The following is a 23694-nucleotide window of genomic DNA, read 5'->3' as shown; positions in this document are numbered from 1 at the left end:
AATTTAAAATGAAAGGGAGAAATACTAAAGATTTGAAATTTTAGTTATGTGTCACCTCAATGGAAAGTTAATTATCATTTTTGTCTGCAACACCTACACACAAATTGTGACTCCAGTAATAAAATGAGAGCTTAGAAAAATAAGCACCCAGGGCTGATGAAAAGAATGCCTTTGTCTCAGGGCAGGGGCTGAATGTGAAGCCAACTGTTCTAAGAGAGAAACATGTCAATACTAAATCTTTTCACCACCCTTTGATGGATGTGCTAATCTTCTCAGGTCAACATGGGCTCACCCTGCCAATGTACTGAAGTAACTTATTTAAAAGGCAGCTGGCTTTTATAAATGACCTGTTCCATCAGCTTTTAGATTTCATTTTCAGAAATGTATTCCTTTATCAAATCAATATTTGCTGTATATAGTAAGAATTGTGCATTTTCTACAACAGAGGTGACTGCAGAAGTGACCAGGTGTGGGAATTACTGTTGGCTTTTTTTTTTTTTTTTTAAGACAGAGTCTCACTCTTTTGCCCAGGCCGGACTGCAGTGGCACGCTCGGCTCATTGCAAGCTCCGCCTCCTGGGTTCAGCCATTCTCCTGCCTCAGCCTCCCAAGTAGCTGGGACTACAGGCACCTGCCACCATGCCCGGCTAATTTTTTGTATTTTTAGTAGAGATGGGGGTTTCACCATGTTAGCCAGGATGGTCTCGATCTCCTGACCTCGTGATCTGCCCGCCTTGGCCTCCCAAAGTGCTGGGATTACAGGCATGAGCCACCGCGCCTCGCCGGAATTATTGTTCTTTGCTCTCAATTCTGTATGGCATCTAAGCTCTGTAGAGATAATGAGATAACAAGAATAAAAATGTCAGGCAGATGATTTTCATTCCATGAGAGCTGCAGTTGGCAAACTACCATCTGTAGACCAAATCTGGCCTGCAGCCTGTTTTTGTTTTTGTTTTGAGACGGTCTTGCTCTGTCGCTAGGCTGGAGTGCAGTGGCACGATCTCAGCTCACTGCAACCTCCGCCTCCCGGGTTCAAGCAATTCCCCTGCCTCAGCCTCCCAAGTAGCTGGGATTATAGGCACACACCACCATGCCCGGCTATTTTTTGTATTTTAGTAGCGACGGGGTTTCACCATGTTGGCCAGGATGGTCTCAATCTCCTGACCTCTTAATCTGCCCACCTCGGCCTCCCAAAGTGCTGGGATTACAGGCATGAACCAATGCGCCCGGCCACCTGTTTTTATAAAGTTTTATTAGAACACAGCTACACCCATTTGTTTACTTACTGTCTACAGCTGCTTTCACACTACAAAGGGAGAGTTGAGTAGTCACAACACTGACCATGTGGCCTGCAATGCCAAAGATACTCACTCTCTGGCCCTTTATAGAACATGCATCCCTCTCCACTACAGGAAGTGGTATTTGTCTCACTACACACTTGGCTCAGTTTTAGTGGTGGCTAATGGAGCTAGAGTCAGAGAGGATATCTGGTTTTTTAAAGGCATTTGTGTAGTTCAGACAGATTAAAGACAAGAAAAGATAAAAAAGCAAAACACCAGGCAGTATCTCTAGGCAAGAACTTTAATGAAATGAACTGTTACCGACAACATAAAAAACCAGTATAGTATATACAAAATTTTTTTATGTCAGGAGAAAATTTATCATGTTGGCAACAGAACACGTCCTGCAGACCTCCAAGTGGCTGGCATAGTACATCCACCCCATGACAGGCCCACTGGGACTGTGGTGAACATGCCTGTGCCCCAGTACAAAGTCCCCTTTTCCTAAGAAATGTACAGAAGGAGAGATGAAGAGCATACACCCAAAAGCAAGAGGGAGAGGCTGGGTGCCCTGTGCCCCGAGCTCAGAACTTCAGGGGGATGACCGGCCAGTACTTGGGTTGTTTTCGGTCACAGTGCTTGTCAAAGCTCAGCTGCACTGCAGCCTCCATGGCCTGGATCTTGGCAGCACTGTCCCCGTACAAACGCTTCATCTCGGCCTGGCGCCGCTCACCAGGCCTCTCAGTCGGGGCTTCTATCGACCGGCGGGTGTTGCAGTACAGGTCGTGATCAGCGTTTACGTAGCTGTCCAGGCGCTCTGCATCCAGCTGCTGCTGCCGCCCTGAGAACAAACATGAATGTGAACATGAACATAAACACGTGTGTGCACTGCAGGAGCCTGGTGAGTGCTGCTGGCCATGCCGTCTGCAGCCCCCTAAGGTCCCTCATCTTTCCCTTTCCAACTGTGAAACCAGGCCCAGTTGTTCCAGATGCGATGCTTACCAGATTCTGAGGCAAGACCTGCAGATTATTATCATCTACTTAGTTCTGAAGCTCATCATTCACCTACCAAGGGGTTATTATACACTGAGAGAAATGGCAAAGAGTTGAGAGCCTGTAGTCCCACCTACTTGCGAGGCTGAGGTGGGAGGATGGCTTGAGCCCAGGAGGTAGAGGTTGCAGTGTACCACTGTACTCCAGCCTGGGCGACAAAGCCAGACTCTGTGTCAAAAAAAAAAAAAAAAAGAAATGGTAAACAGCCACAAGGAAACTCGTCACTCCAAACTACCAAACCTCTGCAACAAGCCCTGAAAACACAGGAGAGAAATGAAACCACCTGGGGTTCTCTCTTTTCATCTGCACGGCCCACTCACCACCTGCCCAGCTAGGACTGGCTGATAGAGCTTGCTTGGTTTCAAACACTGCTCCAGGCCAGCATGGAAACGAAAAGCTTCCTGGATAGTCCAGTGTTGGAAGCAGTGCTTACCACCATGAATGAGGTGGTGTGGGGGAAAAAAATCACTCCTCTGGAAGAGGTATTGATTTTAGGTAACCTGGAAAAGAACAAGTGCTAGCAATAACAACCACAGTATGCAGTGATGATGGATGACTGATGATCCTTCCACAGATTCAAAACGCAAATCATACCAAGCAAGGAAAGGTTAAATGAGTCCACACTTGCTGAAGGAAAAAGGGTGAAGAAAGGGCAATTCTACAAATGGAATTAAGCCCTCTGACTTCTAATCTTCCTGCTATATCAAAAAATCTGCAATAGTGGGTTGATTTTCTCACTACGGGGTTTGACTTTCCACTTCACAGGTTCGCCTAGGTTAAACTGCAAGTGGTATCGTTACATACTTTTAATCCTACTAATTTAAATGGATTCTTGTAAAGCAAGAAATAGCTATTCAATTTACTCTTCCCTCTGTTTTTTACTATGGCAAGTCCCAATATCATAACTTTTATTCTTATGTAAACTGCAACAACATAAAAATATCAGTAAGACAATGCTGCATAAGGTAAAATTTAGCCAATTTCCACAGTTCTTGTAAGCGACTCTGTCAAGAGAGAAACTGATAGCAGAGAACACACATTCATGGCTACTATGACTACCAAGAGAAATGTCATGAGATAAGGAGTGAAGACGGTTGTAGGGAAATAAAACAATCACATAAATCATTCTTCCATTGTTGGTCCTCCCTGCACTAATACATGGAACAGAACACGGTAGTGAGCTAATCAAGTGTGAATGGGAAGATATTTATAAGGCCATGCATAGTCGCTCGCATAAATCTTGCTCTTTATAAGCATCATCATGGCATTGGAGGAAAGGAGTTTTACAAACTTGGAAACATTATTAAAAATGTATGTGGCCACTGCTGTCTTGGAACATCCACAGTTTATTTTTACCTAAGGGCTTATATGAATAAGCCCAATGACTATCAAACACAATAAAAGCTGCATAACTGCTACCTCACCCATGGAAAAAATATATGATTGACTCACTGGGCAATACGGAATGAAACCAAAATATTGGCCTAATATTCAAATGAATGGAGGCCACCAAGCATTTGTTTCTAATTTTTGGTCTTTCTCCCAAGTTTGAAACATCAGCATATAAGCTGTTCAGTTCTCATAGGTGTTTAAATTCTATGCCCCCTAAACTGAGTTGTGTTGGAGTGGTGTGGGAGTGGATGAGCCAAACAGTAGGTTAGAGAAAGCACTAGATAACTGCCATGACAGCTTCTTATTTCCACAAGAGTTATGTGTGTTCCTGGCACTCAGGTCAGGGTGAAAGCCCCACTGGGGACTAGCTTCTCCCTGGGGTCATCTCTGTTTTTCTCCTGCCTCTGTCCTGGGATGATTGAACCTGACTCTGAAGGAAAGCTTAGCTTTGTGCTTTTAGAAGGAAGAGCGGGGGTGACCTAGGACACTGGGTCTTGGTATGGGCAGTACAGACCGGTGAGATATATTCAGTCACTAAGTTCACACAGGCCTTTCCCACTTGCCTCTTCCTATAAACCTTGAGTAAGCAGTGGGTGGGCTGATGGCACTGCCAAGGCTTTCCAGGAAAGGTAGAATTTAGTTGAAGAGTCTCTCATTCAAGGGCTACTTTTCTGAAGGCTTGGCATTTCCACATTAGCACAACACGGTCCCTCTGCCATCTATGAGCAGCCTTGTACCCATTACCAATCCTTTGGCTTTTTTTTTTTTTGTCTATCTGGAGGAGACGATCCCACAGGTGGCATTGCTGAGTGCCTTGGAGTCTCTGCATCCAGAGGGCAGAGCCAACAGTGAGAGTTACCAGACCACTGTCACATTACTCTCAAATTTGTCCCAAGACTATAATCAGCTTCCCTGACAGATCTGGTGACACAAGAGATGTTCAACTTCCTGCGTAAATCTGATTCTTTGAGTGTAGAAGTTTGAACAAACACTGGGATCTCAGCTATCCTAAGTGTTCTCTGCTGGTAGGATGTTGTGAGTTTAGTCTTTGTACTTTTGCATTTTTTTTTTCTTTTCCTTATAATTTAAAATGTTTGTAACAATTTTATATAGAGAGATGTGTTCTCTTATTGTTGACATCTGTGAATGATACACAATGTTAACACAAAGCAACCCCAGTTGAGTTAATGATGCTGGTACAATTTTCCAAGTTTGTACTCAGCGTGTGCCCATGGGTTACCATCACATGATTTTTAGTTCTTAATAAAGTTTACACGGTGCAAGAATAAAAGACACAGCCCTCTGCATTTGATTATTGATTTGTTTTTCATTCCCATTCAGGCTTCCTCATGATTTTTTTTTTTTTTTTTTTTTTTTTTTTGAGAAAGAGCCTCGCTCTGTCACTCAGGCTGGAGTGCAGTGGTGCAATCTTGGGTCACTGCAACCTCTGCCTCCTGGGCTCAAGCGATCCTCCCACCTTGGCTTCCTGAGTAGCTGGGACTACAGGCGCATGCCACCATACCTGGATAATTTATATATATATATTTTTTAGAGTTGGGGTTTTGTCGTGTTGCCCAAGCTGGTCTTGAACTCCTGAACTCAAGTGATCCACCTGCCCTGGCCTACCAAAGTGCTGGAATTACAGGCGCGAAGCCACCGTGCCCAGCCCCTTATGAAAATTTAAGACCCAACCCTTAACCCCTCCTTGCCTCTCAAGAGATTTGGAGGTTTAATGGTTTCCTGCATAGTGAACAGTGGCCCTAAAACACTGAACTAAAGGGCAAGAAGCCTGTCACCTGTGACCTACCCTGTGGGGGGTCATTTATGGTGGAAGGGCACTGTCACCTATACTCACAGCTGTACCCCCAGCGCTGGGAGGACACAATGGCCTGACACAAAGCAGGTGCTCCGGAAGTGACTGTGGAATGAATGCTCAAAGACCATGCATGATTTTTTGTAAACAGCTCTTTTCCTTCCAGATGCTGTTAAAGAACAATGATGACAGCCTGGGGATTGAGAAACAGATGCTCAAATCTCACAAGGTGCTGTGGAACTCCCTTCCCTGTGGGTTCCTCAGAGCCTCCCAGGCACAGGGACTAGAGGGGAGGGGCACCAATGAGTTGGGGTCGGACCCTGTTCTCTTACAATCGAGTTGCTTTGCCTCTACTTACTCACACAATTTTTAAAAAAGTTCTAAGGCTAGGCTATAAGTTGAAAACCAGTCAGTTTAAAACCAAATACCCGCAGACAGGCAGTGCACTGATGGTCACAGCCAGCATGTGAAAGTAGTTTAGCGTGTACTTACTTAGGGGACCAAGGAAACCTCAGAATGGAGTATCAGAGTTTGAAGGCATCCACTCATTCTGTTTTCTATTTATTGTTTCCTTCCTTCCTTCCAATGAAAAAAAAGACTCTCAATCACTGGCAGTTTTCCTTGCTGTCAAAACAAGGTGAGGGCTCAGTCAGCCAGATGGAAAACCATCTGACCAAAGCAGAGCAGTATGGACATCACACTTCAGATGTCACCGAACAGCTGCCTTGTCATGGAGGGTTTGGTCGTTTTTACCGGAAACAGCTGTAGGACTCAATGTTACCATACACTTTTATAGGGTATTTTGGCAAGATAATTTGTTTTAATATGAATCAGAAACCTTTTTGATTCTATCTGGCTTGAATAGTGTCACCCCAAATCCATGTCCACCTGGAACCACAGAATGTGACCTTATTTGGAAATAGGGCTTTGTAGATGTAATTAAAGGATCAAGATGAGATCATACTGGATTAAGGTGGACCCTAACTCCAATGACAAAGTCCTTGTATGAGACAGAAAAGGACACAGAGACACAGGGGAAAGGCCATGTGAAGATGGAGGCAGAGATGGAATGATGCTGCCACAAGCCAAGGAATGCCAGGAGACACCAGAAGTTGGAAGAGGTGAGGCACTACAGCCTTCAGAGGGCATGTGGTCCTTTTGACGGCTTGATTTGAGAACTGTGAGAGAATAAATGTTTTTTTAAAAAATCCACCCAGGTTGTGTTAATTTGTCACAGCAGCACTGGGAGGCTATTACAAGGGTTAATATGCATATAGGTTAAAACAAGAACAATAGTCATATATTATTAAGGAAGAACTTTACTGGATTCCATCTGGGTTCAGGATACATAATCCTGGTATTTTTCACATCAATCTATTTGTCTACATGATGTGACCAATGTCACATCACATAATAGTCTATAAAGGAAAAAAAAAATCATGGAAAGTTACCAGGACTTCAGAGAATCTTATATAGCAGGAAACCATTCATCCAAGATTATCCCACACACAGAGCCCAAAGGCAGAACATGTTAGAGGATAAAGCATGGAGGCAGCAAGTGGCAAAGAATGTTTTTTTCCCTCACTTTCCTAGGACTAGTACGTCTTTCTGATTATATTTTCTGCTATTTTGACAGAATTAATGATTGTAGCACAACCGAGGGAAAGCACAAACTTGATGTATGCCATTTCTGGCTTGTCAGCTACCACCCAGAACACACGTACATGCCAGCAGAAGTGGAGCCATTTCAGACTGGTCTTCTGTCTTCATCGCACATCCCTTGCCCCATGACAAATGTAATCCTGAAGTTACTGGACAATCGCCATTTTAACTTTTACAATAGAAGTGCATTTTCATGCTCCTTTCCACTTTTCTACAGCCATTAACACGTATCATCTCACTGATTGGTTTTGTGCACCTGTGAATATCTGCACCAGATGAAACACACACGCATGTCAGGATTGTGCTCAATCACTGCAATTTCATCCTTCAACCTCACTGACTAAAGCAAAACAGCTCACTAAATACTGGGCCATACACTTCTCCGGGTTCTCTAGGTTTGACTGACTAAAGGCTCACTATGAAAACTACAGTCTCAGCCTTCCCACTCAGATGGACACAGCGTAATGGAGCGGATGTCTCCCTTCAAATGTATGAAAACCACATCTGGGCCCTCTGGTAAGAACAGCACTTTGAGGGTCTAAGCCGGGAGTGAACTAAGCCCTTTTTTCTCTCATTCCAAATTGACCCTATCCCTCAAATTGGCCTAGTGCATACCCTGCTTCTTGACAGCAGCCCCAGGGTGCTCCTCCTTTGACTGCCTGGGTCACTGGCTTTACCCCTCATTTGCACGTATAACCATGAACCACACCATAGATACTCTTCTTCTATGTGTCACTTTACATTTGATTTTGTCTCCTCTTCCCAATGGGGTTTAAGCTTTTAGCATATGTCCCTGTTTTGATCCAACACCCTCAAAACATAGGTCATAAATACCTGATTGGCTCAGACCCGAGAAAACAGTGGTGGTGTTTGTTTCAGAGGGCCTTACTCTCTTTTGAGGGTGACTTCCACTCATTTTCCCTCTAAGTATTAGCAATATAACCTTGCAGTCTCGACTGGTGGTCACTTACGACTACAAAATGGTATTTTTCTTAACCTAATAATAAACATTTTTCCTAAGAAATAACTGAAAATACAGCTGACCTTCAAAACTTCATAACTGTATACTTTCTCAGAAGTTATTTTCCATTGAAGCTTTAAGTAACGGAAATATCTTGTTAGGAAATGATGATAGACATAATCAAAAGCATGCATGTTCCCACTGTACAAAAGGAGTTCTTATCCTAGTCAAGCTTTTGGTGTTTTTTATCCTTGAAATATGTTAAAGTAGACACTATCTGGAATCTGAGTAGCAATCACAAACAAGAACGTACTGTCCAATCTGAAGGCCTTTATCCTAAGAAAATATTAAACAAGACTCAGGCGATGATGAATTGCATAACTTGTATGTTCCTGTGGAAGTGAATGATACTGAAAAGTTAAATCTTTCAAATTTAGTGACATTTTCTCTTGCTAGTAACATTTTCTAAAATCCTGTGTTCTTCAAAGCATTCATGTTCAAAGCTGAAAATGTCTTTATTGAACAAGTAGCTTCTAGTGGTTCCGAGAGCAAAATGAAACAAAAAACTTGAGCCAATTATTCATACTACCCAGGTCCCTTATCTCTTTATTAAAGCTTTTTTCAACAGTGTATGTAACTAACCCTCCACGAAAATTTCCAGTGAAGGTAATGAATTGGAAAGCGCCATGGGCGCTCAGATTACTTACATATGAATTCCATCATTCATTACCGCTTGAAGGAACACTTGTTCATCCTGTCCCCACCAAAAGTGCTGTTGAAAAAAATAATGCTAGTGATCTGTTTCCCATTATTTTCTTACTGGTGCAAGATCGGGCCCTGGCAGCTTCTTCTAATACAGACCAAGTCTTTAGATTCCAGTCTGATACCAAAGTCTGTTCTCACCCTCGCCAGACAATTCCCACATCTCCCTGGGACCAGCTAATGCATTCAGGGAAGGCTGCAGGAGCATGACAGAGATGCTAAGACAAGTAGTTTTGAATCATGCTATAACTACACATTTTAAAAGTACAAAGAATTGAAAGCTTGTTTAGTGACATTATTAGTAATACTGAAGTGGGTTCATTTTCCCAGTCCATGTACTTTACTGTATTAAATTTTATCAAGCAAGAATATCCTTGAAACAGAACTAAAAACTGTGTTAATGACTAAATCTGATAGACACCAAAACTTTCATTCTTTCATGTCTTTAATATTCTCAATCAGTTTAAAAGTCTGAAAGGTGCCACCCAGAGCAGAAATATGACCTTTCTGAAGTCACAGAACACCTTATTAAAAATATGCAGAATCTTGGCCAGGCGCGGTGGCTCATGCCTACAATCCCAGCACTTTGGGAGGCCGAGGCAGGTGGATCACCTGAGGTCAGGAGTTCAAGACCACCCTGGACAACATGGTGAAACCCCATCTCTACTAATAATACAAAAATTAGCTGGATGTGGTGGTTGGCGCCTGAAATTCCAGCTACTTGGGAGGCCGAGGCAGGAGAATTGCTTGAACCCAGGAGGCAGAGGTTGCAGGAGCTGAGATGCTGCCACTGCACTCTAGTCTGGGTGACAGAGTAAGACTCTGTCTTTCTCTCTCTCTCTACATATATATATATATATATGTACAGAATTTCAATCAAGCACTAATCAGGCAAATGGTATCAGAGCAAGACCAATTTATGGTTAATAATCCATGTTAAAGGATGGGTTACTAGCAACTAACTGTAACTAACATTTATTGGGCACCGACTTGGTACCAAGCACCATTCTATAACTTTTCTCGTATTATCTCATGGATTCTTCATAATTACTACCCATTAAGGATTCTTCATAATTACTACCCATTAATTAGGATCCTATTTCACAGGCGAGGCAACTGAGGCACAGAATGGTGAAGGCAGGGGGCTTACAGGAGGATGAGAACCTCTAATCAGCGAGTGGTAGAGTGAGGATGGACCCCTGTGATTCAAGCAGTTCCGCCACAGCTGCCTCCGTACGCTGTTGCCAGCAATAATATGAATACTGGAAAATGAGGCTCAAGACGGAGGTTGCAAGAGTTTTCATAAAATTCCCTTTTATGATGGTTTGCTATCTAGATCACGGTAAAACAAGTAAGTAATAGTTTTTTCAGACAGATGACAAGAACTGTGGGTTTACTTTATGTCCCAGTCACAGATTGCATTTAGCAACAAAGAAAATTCTCCCAGGGTGATTGTACTCCTTTCCTAGGGCTGCCATAACAAAGTACCATACACTGGGTGGTTTAAAACAACAGAAATGTATTGTCTCATGGATCTGGAGGTCAGAAGTCTGCAATCGAGGTGTTGGCAGGGCCATAAACCCTCTAAAGGTGCTAGGGAAGGATCTGTTCCAGGCCTCTCCCAGCTTCTGGATGTTCCTTGGCTTGTGGCGACACAATATCAATCTTCACATGGTGTTTTCACTGCATGTGTCTGTCTCTGTGTCCAAATTTTGCCCCCTCCCCCCCTTTATTTTTTGAGATGGAGTCTTGCTCTGTCGCCCAGGCTGGAGTGCAGTGGTGTGATCTCGGCTCACTGCAAGCTCCACCCCCTGGGTTCATGCTATTCTCTTGCCTCAGCCTCCCGAGTAGCTGGGACTATAGGTGCCCGCCACCATGGCCGGCTAATTTTTTGTATTTTTAGTAGAGACGGGGTTTCACCACGTTAGCCAGGATGGTCTCGATCTCCTGACCTTGTGATCTGCCTGCCTCGGCCTCCCAAAGTGCTGGGTTACAAGCGTGAGCCACAGTACCTGGCCCAGATTTTGCCCTTTTTATAAGGACCTGAATCATATAGGATTAGGACCCCTGTAATGACCTCATTTAACCTCAATTACCTCTGGAAAGACCCTGTCTTCAAATAAGGTCACATTCTGAGGAACTGGGGGTTAGGACTCCACTATATCTTTCTTGGGGAGACACAGTTCAACCCAGATGATGAAAGTGCAGTTTGAAGCCGTAAAGTAACCTAGACAGATTTGGAAATAATATGAAACATAGAGATGAAGCTTATCAAGTTTATAACGCACACAAGGCCCAGCTCATTCTGGAAAATGTCCCACAGAATCACTGCAAGTGTAGCACTCTATGGGTAAGATTTGCCAACCTCTGATTTAAGGTTTCTAATTCACAATGAAAGACTTCAATTATTCATTCAAAATAATACTAAGTGGCAAGTATGACTTAGCAGGTGATTTTCACGACTTTGTTTACCTACCTAGAGTTCTACCTAACAATGGCAAGAGGGAGGAATAGGGATGGTTGTTAACCATATCTGTAACAGAACTGTTCCCCTTTTTTTTTTTGTTTGGTGCAAGGACACATTTCATTGTTTTCTCTTTATTTTATTCATATCCACTTTTTGTTGACTAACTCAAGTTTATTTCAAATCAGCAGATAATTCAAAGTCACCTTTTAGATGACTGAGATTTGCTTCCATCCATAATTACAATTTCCATCATAAAAGTATCAACCTCTAGTGGGCAAAACATGTTATTCTACTTTCTGGTAAGGACAAGAGTAATAAACCTGATCTCCATCCCATTTTCTCTGTCAAAAGCTGTAACAAACAGCATTGCAACCAAACGTGGACACGCTCCAATGTCTGCTCTCATTTGTTGTATAGATTAGACTAATGGTTGTTTCATATCTATATTTTTTAAAAGGGTAAAATTTATTTCTGGAGATCAAGGAAAAGTATTTTATGTGTAATAGAAAGTACTGTCTTAAAAGTATTTGTTTGGATATATTTCTTTCTTTTCTTTTCTTTCTTTTTTTTTTTTTTTTTTTTTGAGACAGGGTCTCGCTCTGTCGCCCAGGCTGGAGTACAGTGGTGTGATCATGGCTCACTGCAGCCTCAAACTCCCGGGCTCAAGCTATCCTCCCGAGTTGCTGGGACTACAGGCATGTGCCACCACACCTGGCTGGATATACTAATATCTAATATGCTTAAAGAAGTACACAGTTTAATCAAAAGAAAGGAAGTAAAAAAAACCTGAACAGGTAGTTTAGTGAAGAATCACAGACAAAGATACTAAAGGATATAATATTTTATACAAAGTCCAGTGCTCAGTTCTTGGCATCCAGTGGGGATCAATAAAAGCTAATTCATCATTAGGAAAATGCTGACAATGACAGACAGGAAAGAAACTCCCATTCCCAGGTTTCTATGCTTCTGTGTCATTAGAAAATTGTAGGTAAAATGTCGTACAATTAGGCCTCACTTAAAACAAAATTGGGACTGAATACTGGTTATAATAGGGAGAGAAGCATTTGTATCTCAGAGGTACTTAGAAATGGTCTGGTGAATTTTAATAGGAGAGCACAAAATCTGTTCTAGTTCTTTCTAGTAAGGTGGTAAGAAATTTAAAAAAGAAAATTCCTGTTTTTGACTGAAGATATAAGACCTTTATCATAATTCTCTGACCCCATGGACAGGGCCTCAACACAGAAACAACAGGAAAATTGTAAGTGCCAGGCATTTCGTTATTCTGTTTAGGTTCATGTTATTTAAGATCTGGGACCTCTAGCACCAAGGACATCTCCAAGATGTGTCCCACAGAAATGGTAAAGGTATTTTAGGAACCTAGCACTCTCAGGGACAAGTCCTGGTGTAGAGAAAGCAGTACAGGAAGTAGAGTCAGGCAGATTTGGATTGGATCCTAACAGCAAATTACTAGTTGTGTACCACGGAACAAGTCAGTTAACCTTTTTAAGGTTACTTTCGTCATATATAAAATGAGTTTAATACTCTGAGGGACTGCTGTGTAGATTAGGGCATGCACACACACAAGCATGCACACATACACGCTCCATTTGGTAGAGTGTCTAATGGTTAATAAATAGAACGATGTTAGGATAAGCTTTGCTCTAGAACAAAAAAAAGTCTTATACTAAAACAACTCCAGAAACTAACATAAGCGAGGTGCAGCATCCCCCATAGCTTTCCCAGGCTTAGGACTGGATTTGGAATATTACCTGTAGCCAATGAAGAATTATAAAATTACTTTATATATTAGAGAAAAAAAATGTAAAAGGCAGGGCAAGGAAAGGAAGCATGAAGAGACAGAGGCCTGAACTTACGTCGTTCTTCTCTGTGCCTCTCAGTCTCTGCAAAGTATTGGCGGAGCTCTTCGGTGATTTCCATATTGCTCAAGTCACATTCTACCTCTGCATCTGACTCGGTCTCCATCTCTTCCTCTTTGGACAAAGCTTGGTCTTCCCTTGTGGATGCCTGGATCCTACTGCTGTAATGTGGATGCTGCCCAGACCTTCCGAAATGTGAAGAACTGCAGGGGTAGTCCTGCCAGGCCAGATGATGGTCATAGAAGGACTGAGGATACGCAGCCTGGTTATCGTAAGAGCTTTGGGGAAGAAGTGCAGGAGGGAAGTACCATGGAAGACTGAAACAGGATTCCACGGCCTTCCTGTAGGCATTGTGATGGCTTTGCATCCAAGCCATTGCTTGATGATAATGTTGCCAGTATCTTGCATATACCGGATGAGAATACCAAGGCCTGGTAGCTTTCGATGTTGATGCCTACCAAATGAAAGAAGGTGGAGGGTGGACACCAAAGTGTTTACCCTCAAGAGAAATCTTCAAATGTTTAATCTGCTACCCAACAGGTATTTACTTAGTATTTGCTAAATACCTACTCTACATGAGGAAGCTACTGGGCCCAAAATTGTATGAGACAGGTCCAGGCCCACAATGGACACCAAGTGTATGCACACTTGCTAAGTCCATGTACATGAGGTATGCACAAGCCAATTAAAGGTATGGAGCATTATAATGTGGGGATGAAGGCTAGTGATCGTTTCTAGATGAGATGCAAGGAGAGAGAAGACTGGATGTTAATCATCTTGGCCCTCTCTACCCACTGTAATTAAATGTCTAGTGCCAACTGAGCAACGGCCTGCTAAGAACCACACTAGACTGACGAGCATGACAGACTTTAGTTTTTCCCTTTCTGCCCCCTAAACTAACTTGCTGGCCTGGGCCACCCCTAAATGCCTGGGGCAAGAGATGTCCAGGAATGTACCCAATAGTGCTTTTACTTTTTTATTTCTTAGGTCTTCTCCATCGTGGAATGAGAATACCAAACTTTAAAGACTAAAATTTACCTTTTTTACTTACGAGCTCAAAAAAAATTAAAAAATAAAAATCTTACCTTCGCCGCTGCCATCTCTGATTGTGGAAGTCCAAATGGATGCCGAAACTAGGAAAGAAGAATCACAGAGCAAATGTCTGATCAGTATGGCTGTGTGATATTTGTGGCTATTTTGTCCCAAGGAGCTGCCTCTTCCCAGGACCATGCCTGATTTCATATAACCTATCTATAAGACGTTGGTTCCTGGGCTATGACTTTGTGGTCTGAAAAGGAGGGATCCCCTTAGGTATGATTAAGTGAGTCAAAAGATCCTGCATGGTTCAATTACTTGTTTCCCTATAGGAAGTAAAGTCTATGAAAATGACCATATAAATATTTAGTAGTTAGTGTATATGTGTGTATATATATATGTACATATATGTGTGTGTGTATATATATGTATGTGTATATACACATACATATACACATAATATATAAAACATGAACTAAAAATTTACAGTTATTACTTTATTTACTAATCCTTAACTCATGCTAATGCTTACTTAAATTAACCCTGGGTCTTCCTGAGGCTTGAGTGGAACACATCTTTCCAAATGACCAGAAACCTCTGTTGGGTCTTGCCTTAGGTCTGGGACTTGGAGAATAAGACATCTCTCCAGCCTCAGCTGTGTCCTGGGCTTTAAGTTCCCCAAATGGGCTTTGTTTTCATTTTGATTGCAATATGTATTTCTCAGCCAGCATGTGACATCACATTCTCCTTGCCTAACCACCCTGTCTCTTCACAGGAGAAGAAACCACTCCATGGAGTCTCTACTGAGGCACCACATAGACTGCCCTTGGCAAATAGCATTGCTCTGCTGAGATTTACTCCTTTTCTCTCTACCCACCTGTTGTGATTTGCTGATTTGCCGCATGAAATGCCCAAAAGTAATGGCTAATCTGCAGCTGTACCTTTTTCAATATATTTAAAATAGACTTTCAATGTTTTTTTTTCTACTCAGAGGTTCAGAGCTACACCAGAATGTACTTTTAAAAAAGTTAAACAAAAATATCCAAAAATGCACGATAATTTAAGTTTCTGTGAGACAAAACCACTAACACAATGTAATGTTGAGCAAACAACTACTTAAGTTTTGAAACTTTGGAAATCAGATACCAAAGGAGTCTTATTTTTCCTTTTCACTTAACTATAGGGTAGAATTAAAAAATTCCCCAACTCTTAAGAAACAAACTTTACTTGTTTTATAATCTCTATCAGATGTTTTGCTATGGTTATATTAAGAACTGAGATGCTAAATCAACCACTTCTGTATTTGAAGATTTAGCTGAAAGAGAATCATTCACAATCTTTTTAAATATAATAAACTTTCAAATAGGGTACTCCTAAGAGGGCTGACATAACCTTCATAAATTTATCTTAAACACAGTCCATAGTTCCTGTTCTTTGTCTTAAATTCAATACTATGTATACATGCAACAAATATAAACTGAAAAAGTTAACAAATGCAGTGTAAATTAAGTTCACATTACTTTTAATCTATAATTTTAATGTTTTAAAGGTTTAAAACATGAACAAGTACCTGAAAACCTAGCTAACTGCTATGTGCTTTACAGGCCACTGAAGAAATATGAAAGTTAATACTTAGGTGGCTTACCACTCAGAGAAGTAAAACATAAACGAAATTATGTAGAAATCAGTATGTACTTAAGAGCGAAACTGTAAGGTGCAGCCTTTAGGTGGCTAATTCACTAAAACCAGGTTTTATACTTCCTTTTTTTTGAGCCGAAGTCTTACATCGTCGCCCAGGCTGGTGTGCAGTGGGGTGATCTCGGCTCACTGCAGCCTCCACCTCCTGGGTTCAATCCATTTTCCTGCCTCAGCCTCCCGAGTAGCTGGGACTACAAGCACGTGGCACCACGCCTGGTTAATTTTTGTATTTTTAGTTGAGACGGGGTTTCACTATATTGGCCAGGCTGGTCTCAAACTCCTGACCTCGTGATCTGCCCGCCTTGGCCTCCCAAAGTGCTGGGATTATAGGCGTGAGCCACTGTGTCCAGCCCAGGTTTTATATTTCTATCACTAAAATCTGAATAATTTTCTGAGAGCCTGCAGGACATAATGACATTAACGCAAACTGCTGTGTATCTTAATCAAATTTGTTTCATAGATTAACAAGCAGCACAGGAATTAAATTAGAAAAGTCTAGGAGACATCTGCATGTGTTCTGGAAATTAAGTGTTTTGAATCTACACTTCTTTCTATGCATCATAAGGCATTTAGAACCAGGTCAACTAAAATATCAATTATTCCAAATTGGGAAGTGTGACAGCCTCAAATATGGAATAAACACCATTGAGATCAAACACTACTGTAGACAAAATCTTGTTTTTAGTTATAATTGGGAAAGTCCAGTGTGGCATTAAAGGTTGTAGCACCAATATTCTGAAAATCTACCAGATGGCTAAGAGAGGCTCCATTTTGCAAAGCTGGAAGTTTAGGCATGTGGGATAAAGTAGACTACCATTTAAGGAGTTCAAGGGTAATTGATGATGTTCTCCAGGCTGCTCAAATGTCAATGGCTGTGATTTAGAGGGAGGGGCCAGACACTGTGGCTCATGCCTATAATCCCAGCACTTTGGGAGGCTGAGGTGGGTGGATCACCCGAGGTCAGGAGTTCAAGACCAGCCTGGCCAACATGGTGAAATCCCATGTCTACTAAAAATACAAAAATTAGCTGGGTCTGGTGGCGCACATCTGTAATCCCAGCTACTTGGGAGGCTGAGGCACAAGAATTGCTTGAACCTGGGAAGTGGAGGTTGCAGTGATCTGAGATCATGCTACCGCACTCCAGCCTGAGTGACAGAGAGAGACTCAGTCTGAAAAAAAAAGAAGAAGAGGGAGGAGCACTAGTTTGAGGAGAGGTAACTCTGATCCAACAAATCATCTGGTAGAAGGGCTGCTATGTTAGAAAGCCTCAGAGATCACCCAGGTACATCCTGAGCACTTATGTAAGAAAGAAGCCAAGAGAATCAGCTGAGATGACTGAAGAAAGCCAGTTCCAGCTTCTGAACTAGAGGCAGTTCAGAATAAGCCCAGAGTGCTCACTATCTACATTAATTAAATATATTAATTCATCAGCTAAGGTGCTAGACTCTTAAGACCCAGGACATTATTAAAGGATGAATTTATGTCAATGATGGAGTGCAAGCAACTCTGTAGGCAATTTTGCTTTGCTTTGATTGTGCTTTCCTCACAGTTTTGACCACTGGGATATTTGTAATCAAACTTGCTGCCGTCTTCCAGCAAATTTAAAGTCCTGAGGCTGTATGTAGACTGTGCTCATCTCATTCTTGGCTTTATTATTTTCTCTCCCTAAATCCCAAAACCTACTTGTACTTGTAATATCCTTTTACATTTTAAGTCTTTTTAAGATTCCTAAAATCCTGTATTCAAATTAACCAATTTGAATAATTGATTTGAAGAATTACACATTAGTCTCTCAAAAGTCAAATAAGGCATAGAAAAACATGTCTAAAGGAATAGCAACTTGCATAGAGCTTTATAATTATTTTTAGCTAGGTCTTTCCAGTATTATTACTTTATGCCAGCAATTTTTTTCAGTAAAGGGCGAGATAAATATTTTAGGCTTGTGGGCCACATACAGTCTTTGTCACATAGTCTTCATATTCTTTGCTTTTAAAAGAAAAAAAAAAACACCAAAAAAACACACCAAACAACTCTTTAAAAATGTAAAAGCAATTCTTAGCTTTCTGGAAGTACAAAAAACAGGCTGTGGGCTTTTATTTTGCCCACCCCTGTTTTATGTTAACACATTTTGAAGTTGTATAGATTCTCTCTGAATATACTGAGCATCCTAATTGTTACTCATTTTCCACTTGGGAATCAGTAGAGGAACTTCATGATTCTCACATGCTTCATAAATGATTAGGTTTGGAGAAAGACTAGTGGAGGCAAGAAAACTGACTATGACCAATAGCAATCATGTTGACCGGTTGCTAATATGTGGGACAAAAAAACACTCTCCATGACTAAATAAGGAAATTGGATCTTTTCTTAAATATCCATATAAACATTAAAGACTTAACTAAAATCAACAATAAAAATTTTGCAAAACCGTATCAATCGGCAGGGCTTAGAAAGCAAACAAGACAGAGTTCTGAATCTCTATTCCCTGGAAGGAATATATATTCTTTTCTGCTAAGCAATCAGTTAGTCAGTTCGTATCAGTTAGCTCCCAAGGGAAGAAGAGGTCCTCTTCCAAAGATGGGTTCAATTAGCTTTTTTAAGCTGGTTATTTTCTTCACACATGGAGAACTTAAGGAGCTAAGAATGCCTGAGTTTCTGAAAAGCCAACTTTTAAATAATTATAGACATTATAGCAACACCTTCAGAGACTACTACCTCTTAAAGAAAAGAGAGCTGATGGTTGCTGCAGATTTAGATGCCCTTCGGTCTTTGATGGTCTTTAATTCGATCTTTCATTCCTCACCTCCCTGGGAATGTCTCCCACTCTTTTATGGCACAAGCCTTCAGGGACTGAACAGTAACTTTTCTCCAAATGGGCTGGTGGAGCTGAAAGAAAAGAGATTGGCAACGTCAGGGAAGGCCGGGATCTGCAGCTCTACAAACCCGGCAGCCCTCTCCAGTGAGCACAATGGCATAATGGCCACCACCCAGCTGAGCCCAGGCAAGTACAGAGACCATTCATTGTCTGCCCGCAATCACCAAAGAAGGAAGGAAAAAAACAGGGTTGAGGTCATTCACTAAACATTGACGAGGCCTACAGGCAAGGCAGAGACTGAGTCTTGAATGATATATTTTTCCATATAGCCTCTTGTAAAAAAATGGATTTACACTTCAGTACATCCGCTTACCCTGAAAGATGTATTTTTAATGCATAAATATACATAAAGAACAATAGATAAGAACTTTGTAGTTTTCAATGGATAAAATATGACTATTTCCATCAAGTTACCAAAAAATTTCACAAATAAGTGGCTTTGTTGACAGGTAGTGCCATCAAATATATTCTTTTAATTACATATTTATGTTCTTATAAATATAGAATATAGGACACATCGTAGCAACCAAAAAAGTAAAATAAAAACACAAATTCCCCTAAAAACTAGAGTGTATACTTGAACTAGATTTTCCTATCTTCCTTTTCTACTAGAATTCTAAAAATATATGAAAATTCATCTGCTTTGATCTTTGCACAGAAACACATTAAAAGTCAATCATTAAATAAGTTACTCTGGCTAAAGCCCTGAAAGTCAAACCTTTCCTACAAAGCTCCAGTGATTTGGTTCTCTGAGCCAACCAGGTAATTTGGAGGATTTAGTCAGATCTTCAGTACACACTGTTTCAAGGAGATCTGCTGGACACTGCAGCAAAATAAGTGAAGGTATGGTGAGAAATCTGAGTGAGACACATTGAGTCACATGCGGTTCTAAGGAATCTCTCTGTACATGCAATAATAACCCTATCACAGAAGATGTCTTCCACTAATACACACAACAGTAAGAACTTCCTCACTAAGACAAAGAATATAATAGGGTTTTGTTGAGGGCCGGGCTTCCTGCCCCACCTACTTGGGCAGCCCTGCCCCCATCCCTGGCTGGTTGCTGAGGCTGGCAAGCTCATCTGGCTTGATGCCCTCATGGGCTCCCTCCTGTGTCTTTGCATGGTCCCTGCTTAGTGATTTGGACATCAAAGATGGCTCAAGTCCAAATGGACTTCTTTCACTTGCAGGCATCCAAGCTCCATCTCGGGCAGGACACAGGCCTATTCAAGGGCACATGCCACTGTGTTCAGAAAGCCTGCACCTCCCCGTCTATAATAGCTACAGTTAAAACTGATGGGCAAGGGAGTCAAAAAACTGAGTTTTATTTTATTTTCATTCCCTCAATCCCCAACCCCAATTTACCCTCTTCTGGATGTTGTAATAAGTACTGTCACAAAGAAGGCATAGCAAGGGGAAGGAATAAGACTGAAAGGACGTAGTTAACAATTCTTTTTTTCATACAAATGACATTCCACCCACAGAAGGGCTTTGTTTAATTTGTCAGCAAGTGTGATGAATTTGTGAATGGATTTATTTGCAAGTTCTCTGAATCCCCATGTGACTAATATCAGAATCAAAAGTGAAATATGAGGCCAGGAACAAAGTTACCCTCTGACTCAGGAACACAACAAGCAATGGGGTGACTGAGAATGACATAATGATAACACAGTTCAAAAGAAGAAACAGATAAGTTTGTTTCACAGCAAGCATGTCCTTCATAAGCAAAACCTAGTGTGACCATAAGGGAATAGGGTTAAATAGGCAGTTACTACAAATTAAGAGCATAACAGCAAAAACCATAGCTAGTTTAAAGTAGTTAAGATCACCAGTACATTTCAGGAGTCTTATTTCAAATTTACTTTTTTCTATAAACATATTCATGGTAATTCCACGTTAATCTCTCTTTTCTGAATTTACAGGCACTCACTATGCCTCATTCACTTGGGCACTTACTCAATTACCTGTAGGCATGGATTCTACAATCTACTCCTTTTAAGTTTCCTATTTTCCTTCGAGCATAAAAATAAGAGCTAATATTTCACGCTCTTAGATGCTGTTGAAATTGTTGTTGAGCTTGTCTGTTGTTTTCTGATAATGTTCTCTCCTGCTACATCTACTCCCCAAAATCACTGAGGACCTAGTAACTCACAAACTGACTATAAAGCACCAAATCTTTTCAGGAAGCAAATATTTAAGTACATTATGTTTTCAAGGATCTTTTCAATTCATCTGATATTTGATCAACTACATTCTTTTTTCACTTGTCCAGCTGTTCCGTGGCTGAATTTCCTCTTGTAGAGAAGTTGTTCAAAAAAAGTTCTGCACCTACTTTGCAAACTCTCCAATTTACACTCTAGCCTTAATTGTTCAAAACTTTCCCCCATCATTCTCATCTCATCCTATCCTTTAAAAAAACCCCAAAATGATTAATCACCATCTATAGAACAGTTTCAGAATGAACATTTCTCTCTGGAACTTTAGTTTGCATACTTCCCCAGCACAGCAATGAACACAGAGGGGATTTATACACCTGTGAAGTTGATTTCAGTTATGCTTATTCAAAGTTACTAACCAGCAGTCTTTAAAAATATATGGTTTCTGTTCACACTGAAATTCCAAAGAGACTGTTATTCTGATAAATTATGCTAGCAAAAATAGTATTTTTAAAAGGTAGCTTTCATCCCACAATTCATGGGAGCTGTGAGCATACATAATCCCAGAAGTGTTGCATTACTAATCTTTAGTCTAGATTTTTCAAGTAATGTTGTTCTGATTTGAGATGAAAACAGCTGAATACACAGCCTAGACTGTCAAACGAGTTTAAAAACATCATTCCTGAAAAAAAATGAAAGTGTTCAGAACCATCTAATCTGTACTAAGGGAACATCAAGATTTCAGAGCTAAAATGCACTTCATTGGCCACTGGTTCAACTACAGCTCATTACTGATAAGTGGGCAGAGACACAAAGCCCATAAACTGTAGGCGCCAGATGTCTCAAGATAACTCCCACCAAAAGCTCTGACCTCCTGCAGAGGTTAAAGTGCAAGAGAAAAGAAAGAAATCTCGAATTTTTGAGCAGACAGGCCAATATCCTAGACATACTCCAAGTATGTGGCTGTCCTGGGCAATTAGATTCAGATACTGGGCTGGATGGGCAAAATCCAAATTCACCTACAGACCTTAACACGGTGGTTCTCGGCACGCCAGAATCATCTGGGCAGCTTTAAAAACCACCGAGGCCAGGGCCCCACTATTAGAGATTCGGATTTAATTGGTCCAGGATGGGGGCCCGGGGATCAGAATTCTTAAAGAGTCGTCCAGTGATTCGGAAGCACTGTAGAGCTGAGAGCCTCTGGGACTGGTCCCCTCTCACAATTAACCTGCAATGATTTAGGAATCTCATGGGCCTCTGGCCCCACCTTTTGTCGCGGGGTTAAGATAATTATGATAGCAATGTGATGTCCAAGACTTCGGCTCTCCGCGCATCAGAAGAAGTCAGGGCCCGGGGCCTCTAAGCTCCTCCCTCACTCCCCAAAGGAAACCCAGCCGTCCCCGAAGTCACCTCGTGGGCGCGCAGCTTGCGGATCCTGGGCGTTGGCCGAGCAGGGGCCTAGTTTTCCTTGGAGACACAGAGGGGGAATGGGGACACGAGGGGGGCGGCTGTTGCCGGGGCGACTGGAAGTGCGCTTCCGGTGCGCAACACGTGACGCGGCGCGCCGGAAGTCCCCCCTGCGTCGCGGACGCCACGTTCGCACTGCAGGCGGTGCTGTGCTGGAGGCCGGAAGCTGCCTGCTGATCGGCTACCCAGAGTGGATCGCCTGGGCGGCAGGCGTGGGATGGCGGCGGGTGGCGGGGCTGGGGGAGAGGGTGCTGCACCCGGCAGGGCACTGGGACCGCGGCGGGCAGCCGCGCCGGGGGTCGGACGGTGCTGTCTCCACCGGCGGGTGTGTTGGGATGGGAAGATGAGGGTCGCTTCTGCATGGCCTGGATCTCAAGCCTTTAACTTTTTGTCCTTTCTCAGCTTTCTTCGTTTTCCTTCCCTTGTCTTTACTTAGCCTTCTCTTTCTTCCTTTCTGTTTTCTTTCGTAACTAAAACAGAGTTTTAGTTTCTTTCTTTAATTTGTCCAGGGGAAAACGCCCAGGCTTTGAAAATAGATTAACCCAGATCTCAGTTTGAGTGCGATTCCAGTGCTAGGTAAAACCTCCCCAAGCCTCGTGTTTCTCGTCAATAAGATATGCATAACCTAATGCACAGTGCCTGATGCATTGCAGCAGACAAAACATTAGTACTTACTAATATGTTTGTAATTATAACCACAGCAATACCTACCCTGTTAACAACACAAGAGTCATTAATAAGAACCAAGCATAAACAATTAGAAGTCTTACGTGACATATCATTTCTGGGGCAATTAACCATATTTAATAGTTTCTGGGAATTTATTCCAAGGAAAAACAGGTACGAACCAGGTGTTTATTACAGAATTATTTTAAAAAGTGAAAATTAGAAATGACTTAAATGCCCAACAAGAAAATGGCTAACTCAATTGGGTGATATTAATGACGTGACATTACTATATTATTCCTATAGTATAAAAGAATTAAATGGTATGGAAGAACATTAACTTGAACAAATATTTACTGGATGCCTATTATGTGCCAAGTATTCTGTGTTAGCACTGTCCGTTGTAACCCCTACATGTGGCCGTGAGAACCTGAATTGTAGTAGTCTGAACTGAGATAAATCACACTACAGATTTTGAAGAAGAATGAGAAAAAGAATGTAAAATATCTCAATTTCTTTGTAGTGATAACA

General features: G+C 41.6%; 1 protein-coding gene across 5 annotated transcripts; it reads right to left on the bottom strand.

Moving 5' to 3' along the window:
* Nucleotides 1–1566: 1566 nt before the first annotated feature.
* GEMIN8 (gem nuclear organelle associated protein 8) lies at nt 1567–22575 on the bottom strand. Of its 5 annotated transcripts, none has more exons than XM_010354068.2 (5): nt 22441–22575; nt 18715–18885; nt 14352–14399; nt 13264–13720; nt 1567–2120 (listed from the first exon to the last, which is right to left on the bottom strand). In XM_010354068.2, the coding sequence occupies exons 3-5, from the start codon at nt 14364–14366 to the stop codon at nt 1864–1866; spliced, it is 729 nt and encodes a 242-aa protein (XP_010352370.1). In that variant the 5' UTR covers nt 14367–14399; nt 18715–18885; nt 22441–22575; the 3' UTR covers nt 1567–1863. The 5 variants fall into 5 exon arrangements, with proteins under 5 accessions (XP_010352370.1, XP_030790201.1, XP_010352371.1 ...); XM_030934341.1 differs by having other exon boundaries at nt 13264–13765; nt 18803–18885; XM_010354069.2 differs by having other exon boundaries at nt 1620–2120; nt 18712–18885.
* Nucleotides 22576–23694: the final 1119 nt, after the last annotated feature.

This window comes from Rhinopithecus roxellana, chromosome 7 (genome assembly GCF_007565055.1).
Source record: "Rhinopithecus roxellana isolate Shanxi Qingling chromosome 7, ASM756505v1, whole genome shotgun sequence".
NCBI classification, from domain to species: domain Eukaryota; kingdom Metazoa; phylum Chordata; class Mammalia; order Primates; family Cercopithecidae; genus Rhinopithecus; species Rhinopithecus roxellana.
The sequence above is the reverse complement of the archived record's forward strand: the minus strand, read 5'-3'. Positions and strand labels throughout refer to the sequence as shown.